The sequence below is a fragment of the Erythrolamprus reginae genome, chromosome 2 (assembly GCF_031021105.1).
Source record: "Erythrolamprus reginae isolate rEryReg1 chromosome 2, rEryReg1.hap1, whole genome shotgun sequence".
In the NCBI taxonomy this organism is placed as follows: Eukaryota; Metazoa; Chordata; class Lepidosauria; order Squamata; family Dipsadidae; genus Erythrolamprus; species Erythrolamprus reginae.
In genome coordinates this window covers 108,915,479-108,928,311 of record NC_091951.1, presented here as the reverse complement: position 1 = coordinate 108,928,311, position 12,833 = coordinate 108,915,479, and the positions used below count along the sequence as shown (strand labels likewise).

The 12,833-nt window shown below is 40.0% G+C and overlaps 1 protein-coding gene across 3 annotated transcripts in view; it reads right to left on the bottom strand.

The window, feature by feature from the left end:
• Positions 1-642: 642 nt before the first annotated feature.
• The window catches only part of CAMK2A (calcium/calmodulin dependent protein kinase II alpha), a 177,991-nt gene continuing 165,800 nt past the window's right edge, over positions 643-12,833 (bottom strand). For 2 of the 3 annotated variants that reach the window (XM_070739070.1, XM_070739071.1), the window contains 4 exons: positions 11,812-11,906; positions 10,329-10,557; positions 8,407-8,469; positions 3,005-4,820 (listed from right to left, as the gene is read on the bottom strand). In XM_070739070.1, the coding sequence (XP_070595171.1) occupies positions 4,817-4,820; positions 8,407-8,469; positions 10,329-10,557; positions 11,812-11,906 (391 nt within the window). In that variant the 3' untranslated portion in view covers positions 3,005-4,816. Of the gene's footprint in view, positions 2,517-3,004; positions 4,821-8,406; positions 8,470-10,328; positions 10,558-11,811; positions 11,907-12,833 lie in introns of those variants that run through there. The other variant, XM_070739068.1, reaches the window with a different exon arrangement.

Genomic DNA, 12,833 nt, shown 5'->3' with positions numbered 1-12,833 from the left:
TTTCATTCATGAGGCTTTTGTTGCATGTTGTTTCTTAACTATAAGTTCAATAATTTTTTTTTTTGCTCAAAAGGTTTGCTACTTTTACTTTAAAAAAACCCCCATTGAATATACTTTCATTACTTTGATGTAATATCCAGAAAGTCATATCTGGGCCTGATATTTCTATAGGGGACAATTTTTGTTAGATTACAAAAATCACACTCCCCACTTGCTTTAAAGAAAAGTAAGAGGAAAAAAATCAATGACATTTCTTGGGGAATGGGTGGAAAGAAATGTAAACAAGCTGTAAATTTTGTTAGAAGAAATAAAAAATGATGACAAAGGAGGGACAGAGAAATGAGAGGCTGTCCAAACATTAACAAAGATATTGTGTTGGAAAAAGTCAGCAATCCATTAGACACCAAAATCATTTTCCTCTCCCTGCCAAAATAATTTAAATAAACATAGAAATGGTTCTTTTTGCAGGATGAAATTATGTATACTATGTAAGCTACTTCCTCCCACATTTTTTATGTTACAATCAAGAAAAGTACTGGGTTGTCTAGTCCAGTGTTTCCCAGCCTTGGCAACCTGAAGATATTTGGACTTCAACTGCCAGAATTCCCCAGTCAGTGAATGCTGGCTGGGGAATTCTGGGAGTTGAAGTCCAAATATCTTCAGATTGCCAAGGTTGGGAAACACTGGTCTAGTCTATGAAAACAGGTCAGTCTTCAATGGTAATATTTATTATGACTATGAGCCCTAGCAGTAAAACACAATAAATAATAAGAATGCTTTGTGTTTTATTGACAATTTCTTTGCAGATGTTTGGAATCATTAGAAATCAGCCATTATAAATGCTAGAAATCTGAAAAAGTAAGAAAGGACAGACAATGTAGAGGAGAAACAAGTACAGCAATGGATAGTAATGTGGCCATAAATGCTTCCTATAATTAAGGGGTGGGAAAGTTTTAGAAATGCCAATGCAATCTGGAGGATTAAAGTGCAGGTGCTTATGTCAGTAGGCAAAACTCAAAGGAATTGAAATACATTTCAGTCGGTCAGGATTATTATTATTTTTTTACTGGAAGACTATAAACTCAACTCAGCTTCCTGTAGACTCCAGCTTCTCTTGGCTTATCAAAACATTGTTCAAAATGACGATGGAAGCCATATTACAAAATGCAGTGTTTAAAATTGCCACAAGAAAGATACTCAATAGCAACTCTTGATAGATAACTTGGGTAGGAGACTCTTTCTACAAGTGAAAACTCAGATGATAGGCCCATGATGGCGAACTTGTGGCATGCATGACAGAGGTGGCAATCAAAGCCTTCTCTGTTGGCGCATGCGCTGTCGCCCCAGGCCAGATCTCCATTTCATTTCTTTCATGAGCTTCTGTTTCTCTGCAAATGATGATAGAAGCTCACGAAAGAAAAAGATCTTACCTCTTGCCACATTGCTGGTGTTTGGATGCCCTGCCTCCCACTGTCCAACTGGCCTTCAGATCTCTGCTGCGCATGCACCCATGCACGAATGTTGGCATGTGGGCACATTCATACAGTCATGTACACCTGTCAGTTTGGTATATGCGCCCATGTTGTGGGCACTCGGTGTCTAAAAGGTTCACCATCACTGAGATAGGCTGTCAAGGTTTAGCAACACTGAAAGTGTTTAAGATTTATTACATAAACTGAGATTTTAATGGGGAAAGTGCACAAGAGTAGCTCTCTAGTCAGTTATTTAAGGATGAACAAGTTAAAGGAGATTCAAGCTCAAAAGAAGATCCATTTCTTCCTTGGAATCCATGGCTGAGTAGGAGGCTTAGTGATGCTCAGTATAAAATTATGATATGTGGGAGAATGACTCTTCAAAAATAGATGTCCATGATAATGAGGGTTGTGCCAATGTGTAATATCAGTATAGAATTGGGTAAGTAAGCCCCCACCCCATATGTTCTGAAACCCAAGTAGTTTAAATATGAACATGTATTCCGATCCATACAATCATACAATACCTCTTGGACTCTAAAAGTCCTTCTCGACTCAAATAATCTCCATATAATTCTTCACAGCTCCAAGCATTGAATCATCCAATTACCAATCCAATCATCCAATTATCGGTTTTGCGTAAATGGTATATTTCTACTTTGTTCCATGTAAAAAAGTAAACTTCTGTTTAAGGCAATCAAATCCTAACAAGTAGGCGCCCTGTAATTGTCATCACTCCCCCCCCCACTCCAATGGGAAATTATTTTTGCATTTTGCAAACATAGTTTTATAGCATCATGTACTCATACTGTCGTAGAAGATGGAAAGTGAAGCATTTTACAGAAAAGGTAAAACTACATCATTCAAAATGTATACAGCAAGCTGATCCATTTTCTGTTGTAATTGTTCCTAAACGAGCATTGTTTGTTTCCTTTGAAATACATATAGCGGGCTATAAAGTTAGATGTCATGCCATTTATAAGTTCATTCCCCGGGTGGCAGAAGTGTATGGTAGTTAGTCTCACACCGAAAAGACTGTTAAAGCTGGAAAAAAATAAAAGGGAACAATAAACAGAGAGACTGCACCCCAAAATTAATAATCCTCAGGCTTCTTATTTCCATCGTTGGAAAGTAAGTAGGTAATGCCTTCCAAGTCATTTTCAACATGTTTTCTCTATCATTAAAACAAAAAACAAAAGAAACATCACCCCCCCCCCAGGCTTAAAAATAATCAATTTCTCTGTTTCTTCAAGCTGGCTTTTATATCACGATATATTAACAGGTATTGCCGCTGATCCAAAGTTAATTCTGTGTTTATGATGCCATTCGGATGTGCACTTTGGATTGTCAGACTTCCGCAGCATTTAACAAGTGTACCTGACAGGATTCTTGTATTTGTGTAAACTTCTTTCTGCCTTTCCATAGGGCCATGTCACACATCCTTCTTCCCCGTATTTAGTTTCTTATACCTTTTTACACTTTTCATAACAATTTATCACAAGTCAACTCCAAATGTAAACAATAACATATTAAGTCACCCACCCCACCCCAACTTTATTAAAAAAAAATACCACAAACCCAAACAGTTGATATTTCTAGGTATTACATAAAGATCCATTTCAGCAATACTCAAAAGTTTACGAAATAACACGGGTTTCATTTTTTCCTGTAAAAAGGCATGCAAAGTACAAGAAATAGCGAAAGGTTTCTTTTTGTTTGTTAAAAGCATCATCAAAATGCCTCAAAGTGTCATTTGTAAAGCTTGCATTTTCTATCTTTGCTGGAAGGGGTTGGCCTCTGTTTTTATTTCAAATTAAGGGGCAGTTTTGTTTCCACGCCATAGGTATCTTCCACGCTGCCATGTTTCCTGAAATTTATATGTAGGAAAGGTGGATAAAGCGAGGGCTTTGGGAGTCATTTGCTGATTTATTTGGTTGTTAACGGCTTAGTGCTGCCAAAATTCAGCTGACTGCTAGATAGTAGCAAAGAGAGATAGCCCAAATCTGGGAGCCTGGTTACTGCTATTGACTAGTTAAGAACCCAAGTCTTGGAGAGGCAGAGAGAAAATAAAATTCACAATATTAAAGATAAGGAAACAAAAGGCCTGCTGAGATAAAGACAAAGTCAAACTCAGTAGGCTATGAAGTCAAAACAGCACTTTTTTAAGGCAGCTATTTCCCAACTGTTCATAAGTAAATGGAAGGTCCTGTTATAAATCGAATAGTGGTAATTATATACTTCACTATATTTCACTATTTTGAAAATATCTCACTGCAGTGAAAACTAACGTGGAAATAATTGCTGTCAGGTTAATATTTTCAAGCTATTATTTCTTTTAATGGTTTCTTAGAACAATGTTTGTTTGTTTTTTAAATTAGGCAACTGTAAGGTGTGTGGACTTCAACTCCCAGGATCCCTCGGCCAGGTTGGGGAGCTGAAGTTCACAGATTTGAAAATTGCCAGCACTGATTCATGATGACAAACTACTGGCCATTTCCTTTCATTTCAGCCTCTGAAAAAAAGGGGGGAGGGCATTTTTCTTGCTAGAATTGTTGGGAATATCTGTTGGCCTAATCATAAAACATATACCGATGGGAAGATAAATTAATGATATATTTTATAAACCATTCAAAATAAAACTTAGTTCACTCCAAGAAAAAAATTGTGAACAGAGATATTTTCTTAACCAATAGAAAGTTGTTTGGAATTTATGTAATTAATAGTTTAAACAATTATGTAATTAATAGTTTAAACCAAATATTTTTGTTTATTTACTAGATGCGTATGGCCACCTAATAAGTTAGTTGCCTGTCTCCTGGTATGTGGACCGTGTGACATCCAATTTAGTTGACAGCTGGTTCCAGATACAACTGAAAATTCTGGCATTGATTCAGAGGGGCTTCTTCACATGGAGTCTGGAGGTTCCAATCTGAATGGCCTCCCATTAGAAGGAGTAGCTACTTGTAGCTTGTAACTTCCAGGAGATGGGGAGGCAGAGCGGCTGAGGCCACAAAGTGCTGGTTTTCTATGCGATTAAGGTTTTATCTCAGCTTCTTCCATGTTGGTTTCTTGTTGTGTACAGAAAGCCGTTTCCTGCAACGGGGCCATAACACATCCCGTCTTCTACTAGGATGGCACAGAATAGCAAACATGAACCAGGTGAAACAGGAGGAAAAAAGTCTACTAAATGCTCAGTTTATTTTGGTAAGGAGTTCCGAGGGTAAAAGGAATTCCCAGCAAGAAACGAATAGGAGAGCCAGCTGCCAAGTTCCCTAGATAAGGGATAACAAGTATCTTCCTTTAGTAGTGAGGCAGTGAGAAACATGGCCTGCAAGGCAGGTGCTTCAGCTGAAAGACACAAAAACAAATAGTTGTTTTACACTGCTTTCTAAAACTGGTTCTTCACTGCTAGCCTTTCTTGCCTCCATATAACTATTTTTTTCACTTGTCTAAAGTTCTATGAATGTCCTCAAATATGGAACCTTGTTAGCTACTGGTGTCCAGCTCTCACAATCCGGGGAAATAAAGTTGGTCTTTAACAGCAAGTATGTACTTGGGTGCCGAATGAGCATGCATGCGCACTGTCGCACATGTGTGAGTGCCCACACCCATAATTCAATGCCTAGGGAGGGTGAAAACAGCTTTCCCCATGCCCGGGAGGCCCTCTGTAGGGTGGAAACGGCCTGTTTCCCAACTTCTGGTGGGCCCAATAGCCTTGTGTTTTGCCCTTCCCAGGCTCCAAAGGCTTCCCTGGAGCTGGGGGAGGGTAAATATGCCCTCCACATCTCCCCAGAGGTTCTGTGGAAGCCAGAAATGCCCCCTTCCGAGCCTGAGTGCGAGCCAAAAATCAGCTGGCCGACACACACATATACATTGGAGCTGAGCTAGGGCAAAGGCTCATGTGCCAGCAGATATGGCTCTGCGTGCCACCAATGGCACCCATACCATAGGTTCTCCATCGCTGGTATAGGAGGTTGGCTCCTATGTTGGAAGGGATGATGATCCTCTGGGACAGGAGAAGAACAGTCTGCTAAGAATTGCTTAATGACCAACTGCTAATACAGGTGTGTGGAACATTGCCCTTTTAGGATTTGTGGATTTAAATCCCAGAGTTCCTGAGCCAGCACTCAACTCCTAAAGAGGCCATAGTTCCCCACATCCAGGGGTGGGTTCCTCTTGGACTGGTTCATGCGCACCAGTAGTGACCCACTGGTGGTGTCACAGTGACACCAATGAATTGGGTCATTCAGTGCTGGTCCGTGGGCGCCGCCATTTCTTTTCTTTTTTTAATTTTTAAAAGTTTTTCTGGGTTTTTCTTCTTCTGCACATGCGCAGAAGCTGAGTTTCTGGCATTGGGTATGGTGATGTATCACCATCTTGTTTTCGGCTTTTTTCCTTTTTAATTTTTTTTCCAGATTTTCCTCCACTGTGCATGCCTGCCCACTCGATGCTCGCTCACCCTGCCCAGTCCTTACTTGCAGAATCTAGCTGCATACTTCTGCTCACCACTGTTGGCAAAGGCAAGGCAGAAGGGCATGGGCCAGGCTGGTGGGCGGTGGAGGGAGAGCTGGTGGAGGGGTGATACCAGAAGCAGGTTGACCAATGTGTGCAGGGAGGGAACGGGGAGGGAAGGGAGTCTGTGGAAGATCACCATGAGCAAATTGCAGCTAAGATCTGCCATGGGAAGGGCTCTGGGGCTCCAGGAGGGAGGGAGAGCTGGTGGTGGGGTGATGCCCGCAGCGGGTGGACCAAGGGAGGTGGGAAGGGATGGAGGGGGTTGGAGGGAGGGAGGGGAACATGCAGGAGATCACCATGAATAAATTGCAGCTAGGATCTCCAGCGTGCTTCCCTTCCTCTCTGCATACATCCTCTGCCAGCTCTCCTTTCCTCTCTCTGCTGCTGCTGTCACTGTCTGTCTGTCACCTTTTCCCACCACAAAAGAAAAAGGAATGGCAGCAGGGCTGCTGGACTTCTGTAGCCAGACAGGAAGGGAGGACAGTGAAAGTAGCGGCCATTTCCAAGTACAGGCTGCCAAGGACTGTACCAAGTACCAAGTACAGGATGTACTTTCCAATACAGTACCTGCTGCCCCCATGCACTGCACTTGGTAGGGATTGCCACCACCCCTCTCACTGCCCTTCCTCCCTCCCTGCCTGACAGGAAGAGGCAGGTAATGTGGCAGGCAGAGAGGCACATGGATCTTGGCTCGATTGTGGGGCTCCCACGCCAGATCTCGGGCTCTTTCCCATTGCTGCACAAAGTTTGGAATGCCAGGCCAGTGGAGGAAGAAGCAGACCCTCTCTGCCTGCCTGCCTCCCTTCAGGCTTGGCGTGCTAAGGCTTGAAGCCTCAACAGGTAAATTGCAGTTCTGGGATGGCAGAGAGTTTCTTGGCCTCTCCCAAGCAATTGTGACTGGCAAGTCCCGCCTAATTTGGCTTCGCTTTTCCTTTTCCAGACCAGCTCCACGTGAGAGGGGTAGGAATCAGTGCAAGAGCTGCTGAAGTTTGTGCACATCTTGCTTGGAGCTGGTCTGAAAAGGAAAACAGTGTCAGAGCTGCTTGTTTTTGGTGGCGGGCAAGTGGAGGGTGCAGCCTCCCACTTGCAGTCAGGATTCTGGAGGAGAACCACCTCCACTCACCCCTTGCCAGCCACCAAGAACAAACAGCGCTGTTGCAGGAGCTGAATCTGTGCCGAAGGAGTATCCAGCACCAGGGTAAGAGATGCACCAGACTGAAGGGAGGCTTGCCAGGCAGGAAAATGCGAAAGAGCGTGTGTGTGTGTGTGTGTGTGTGGTGTCACACACACATGCAGCAGGGGAATGTGGGGATCATGCGCACATTCACGAATGAGCTGGGGGCATGAAAAGCACTCCCTGCTTCTCCTCTAACTGCATGCTGTAACTGGAGGATTGTCCTCCAGAATCTCGGCTGCCAGGGGATTGAATTAGGCAGGACGTGCCCCAACCAGCTACCTCCAAATGGGTATCCCTATGGTAGCTTCCCTGAAAAAGAGGGGGGGGGAGGGAGGGAGGGAGGGAGTGAAAGAAGGAAGGAAGGAAGGAAAGAAAGAAGGAAAGAAGGAAGGAAGGAAAGAAGGAAAGAAAGAGGAAGAAAGAAAGGGAGAAGAAAGAGAAGAGAAAGAGACAAAGAAAGAGGAAGGGAGAAAGAAAGAGAAAGTGAGAAAGAAAGAAAGAAAGATGAAGGAAGGGAGAGAGAGAAGAAAGAAAAGAGAGAGAGAAAGAGAAAGAAAGAAAGAAAAAAAGGGAAGGAAGGAAGGAAGGGAGAGAAGAGAGCAAGAGAGAGAGAAGGAAAAGGAAGGAAGCACCACAAAGAAAGAGTCTAAAGGAAGTGAATCAGATTAGACATGAACCTGGCTAGCATGAAGGAGATGATGGTCATGTTAGAGATCTATAGCAGTATGCACGTAGCTTCGGAAGACACTTTGAAACAGCACAGCAATTTAGTGCTGGTAGACATCTCTTGGGTCATCTAGTCCAACCCCCTGCTGTAGCAGGAAATCTTACATCACCTGGATTATTTTGGTGCCTCTAATAGAGAAGAAAATTGCCAGAAAGGAGAAGGAGCTTACTAGGACAAGGCCGCTATGCAGAGGAAGGCAAATATAGTCCTTGGCTTATAATTATAATTGAGCACAAAATTTTGGTTGCTAAACAAGATCGGTGTTAAGTGAGTTTCACCACATTTACTCAATCCATGGCATCTCCTGGCACTAACAGTCATGTGCAAATTTTCCTCCATGCAAACACTGTTTTCTCAAACTGGTTCTTCACAGCTAGTCATTCTTGCTTCATATAAGTAATTACTTTTATCACTTGTTTAACGCTATATGAATGTCCTCTGTAGACAAATATGGAATCATCTTGACAGTTGTGCATGTTTATATGTTTGATAAATTAATTTAATGAAATTCTTACCCGTCTATAGCGGCCAAATGAATAGGCGCAGCTCTACTTTGCATGGAAAGGGTCATATTGTACCTAACATCCATGTAGTTGTTACATATAAGAACCCAACAGAAAAAAAAAATCAATTCCAGAAACATGGCTTAATGCAGAAGAATGCAAAATCCACACTGTTCAGAGCTAAGCACTCCATGCTTTTAATGGGTGAATCATCTAAGTGTTGTTCAACCCCAGTCTACATTTTTCCCATCCCTCCATGAAGAAATCTCATAGTTTATTAAGTTTCTTATTAAAAAAAGAAAAGAAAAAACTAATCCCATGTTTTAAATTCTTACTGCTGGGTCATAATTTTTTCACCATAGGCTGTAAAATGTCAACCCTCCCCCCCATAGTACAATATAGTATATAAACCCATTACATACCATTACATCTATATCTATATCTATATCCAGTGATGGGCTACCAAACTTTTTACTATCATACTGGGGTGTGGCTTGTGCAGGATGCCCTGCATTTTCTTTCAACATCTTTCAGTGCAAATTGGGTGCCCTTGGGTGGCGCTCTATTTTTGCTACCCCTTTGCATTCCTCTCTACCTCTACCTCTACCTCTACCTCTACCTCTACCTCTGTCTGTCTGTCTGTCTGTATGTCTGTCTGTCTCTGTATCTATCTCTGTATCTATCTCTGTATCTATCTCTGTATCTATCTCTGTATCTATCTCTGCATCTATCTCTGTATCTATCTCTGTATCTATCTATCTATCTATCTATCTATCTATCTATCTTTATCTATCTATCTATCTATCATCTATATCTATCTATCTATCTATCTATCTTTATCTATCTATCTATCTATCTATCATCTATATCTATCTATCTATCATCTATATCTATCTATCTATCTATCTATCTCTATCTATCTATCTATCTATCTTTATCTATCTATCTATCTATCTATCTTTATCTCTCTCTCTCTCTCTTTATCTATCTATCTATCTATCTATCTATCATCTATATCTATCTATTTTTCTCTATCTATCTATCTATCTATCTATCTATCTATCTATCTTTATCTCTCTCTCTCTCTCTCTCTATCTATCTTTATCTATCTATCTCTCTCTCTCTATCTCTATCTATCTATCTATCTATCTATCTCTCTCTCTTTCTATCTATCTATCTATCTATCTATCTATCTATCTATCTATCTATCTATCTATCTATCTATCTATCTATTTATCATCTATGATGCAATAGTATGGATACAATAATGGAATAGAAAGAATGGCAGTTTCTTTAAAAAGAAAACAACCACTTATTTAATAAATGTAATTTAATTCAAACACATTAATGTAAGCTAGAAAAAAATTACTCATGCCTCTGAGAAGGATGTGAATAGAGAATGGGTTAACTTTATGCTATCTTGGATCCATTAAAAGTACATTAAAATATACATCATTCTTGTGAAAGTCCAATAATACATTAATGTTTGCTCAGCCTCATTGTTGCACTTCTTAGAGGTCTAAATTTCAGATGCTGGGTACATATGATGAAACAGTTCTGCATATCTGTATGTTGGATGCATCCACAAGGGCACATCTATATCTATCTATATCTATATCCAGTGATGGGCTACCAAAATTTTTACTACCATACTGTGGGTGTGGCTTGTGCAGGACGCCCTGCATTTTATTTCAACATCTTTCAGTGCAAATTAGGTGCTCTGGGGTGCAGCTCTATTTTCACTACCCCACTGCATTCCCCCCCCCCCTTCTCTGTGTGTCTATCTCTGTATCTGGTATCTTTAACTGATATTTTTGATTTGCTTCTTTAGAATGAATTTTTGAATTCATATTTTACATGACACATCTGTATACTGCTACCTGTGTGCCAAAAGAAGTGATAATAGGAATCAGCATAGATTGGGACTGACTTACTGTGGTAAAACCGAAGGTGCTCCAGATCTGTGGAAGTGAACAATTTGCCATTTGCCATCCCGGCGGTGCCAGATTCGAGTCTCCTCTGATTGGGCAGTGCGTGGGATTCCACTTGTATCCACATATTGTGTGATACGAATATAAGCAATGCAGGCAGATTCATCTCCCATTAAGTGGATATGTGGGTTCAGGATGGTTGTGTGCACGGGCTTGCTGTTCCTGGACCACACTGCAGATGGGGTGGGGGGAAAATTAATGATAAAGTTACAGCTTCCAAGTTCTTCTCAGGGTACCTGGGGATATTATCTCATTCATCAGGAAATAGCTGAATAAATTTTGGGGGGGAAAACCAGGTGTGCAACATATTTTGCTAGGATTTTTCCATCTATACCTCTATCTATCTATCTATCTATCTATCTATCTATCTATCTATCTATCTATCTATCTATCTATCTATCTATCTATCTAGAGGTATAACAAGCAGGAAGAGGGAGATTATGATCCCACTATATAGAGCGCTGGTGAGACCACATTTGGAATACTGTGTTCAGTTCTGGAGACCTCACCTACAAAAAGATATTGACAAAATTGAACGGGTCCAAAGACGGGCTACAAGAATGGTGGAAGGTCTTAAGCATAAAACGTATCAGGAAAGACTTAATGAACTCAATCTGTATAGTCTGGAGGACAGAAGGAAAAGGGGGGACATGATCGAAACATTTAAATATATTAAAGGGTTAAATAAGGTCCAGGAGGGAAGTGTTTTTAATAGGAAAGTGAACACAAGAACAAGGGGACACAATCTGAAGTTAGTTGGGGGAAAGATCAAAAGCAACATGAGAAAATATTATTTTACTGAAAGAGTAGTAGATCCTTGGAACAAACTTCCAGCAGATGTGGTAGATAAATCCACAGTAACTGAATTTAAACATGCCTGGGATAAACATATATCCATCCTAAGATAAAATACAGAAAATAGTATAAGGGCAGACTAGATGGACCATGAGGTCTTTTTCTGCCGTCAGACTTCTATTTTTCTATGTTTCTATGTTTCTATCTTTCTATCTTTCTATCTATCTATCTATCTATCTATCTATCTATCTATCTATCTATCTATCTATCTATCTATCTATCTATCTATGCATGTATATATGTACATATGCATATACACACATTAGAAGCCATTTTCCAAAGGACAAAGTCTGAAGGGAGAGGAAGATAGTATAAATTAAAATTAATTGCCTATAGTTGATGGTATTTAAATAGTTCAAATAAAATAAATAAATATATTCTGTATAATTAAGTGTTCAATTCACAATATAATGACTATTCTCTCTTACATGCAAAACACTTTCCCATATAGAAATACATAACTATGCCCTTCCCTTTCTATCCTAGATTGCTTAGGGATTAAACACACGGACAGACATACAGAGAATTAAATCCAAGTCCAGCAACTTTTCAAATCATAAAGGATGCTTACAGTTTTCAAAGTAGAATCTATGGAAATCCAGCCCTTCCACCAGGTTCCCAAGAGCTTCTGGTTCAAACGCTGTCATTCCAGGGTCACACATTTTACTGGAGATGTCCATAAAAAGATAGAGGATCAAGAAAAAATAATTATCTCGCTACTCAAATTTACTTAGAAGTTTTTCATCATGCTAATGAATATAAAGGGAGAATATAAAACTATATGCATCCATCAGTGAAAAAAGGTGAGAAAGGGCTGTGAATGGAGGTGGGCTGATATCTGCATAGTATCCTTCACTGCCTCCAAGGATATCCATCTTAATTCAATTGACTTTTGATTGGCAAGACAAGGTCAATTATGAACATGGTAAGCAAACTGAAGCTGAATTTAAAGAAATGAGGAGATGGAAGTTGCTATATGAATTTGATTTGACTTGGGATCAAAGTCCTTTCCTCATATGTCACATTGGAAGATCAGGTTCTCATTTTGAGAGAAGTGGGAATCCTTGTTAGAAGTACCTTGTGCCAACCTACCTTAATATATATCTTTATAAGTTCTATGCTGGAACATTGAGGCATAGGTTGACATAATTTACTTAGGGGTATTTTTTAGAAGCATGAATTAAAGGTCTCACAATATTGTGGAAAGCAACAAAGATCTACTAAAAGCCCATGTCAACTGTGTAATGAAAACTATCCTGCTACTGTTTGACTTCTGATACAATTTAAAGAAAAGGCTTCATTTCTCAAGTGGTAGACATACTTGGTAGAAACACATGTGATTGTGTTTTTTAAATCTTCTAGATGGGAATTCTTCGTTACTGTTTTGTAATTGGTTTATGATTTAAACCATTTAATAATGGAATTATTTTATATTGCTCATATTTTACTGATTATTCTTAAAAAGAAGGTATGGCAGACTTTATAGAACTATGTTTGAAAAATCCAATTATAAAAGAAAATAAACCATAAAGTAACAATTTTAGTAAAGGGACAAAAGAAACAATTGTTCCCAAATAAAACGTTCTACTAGGT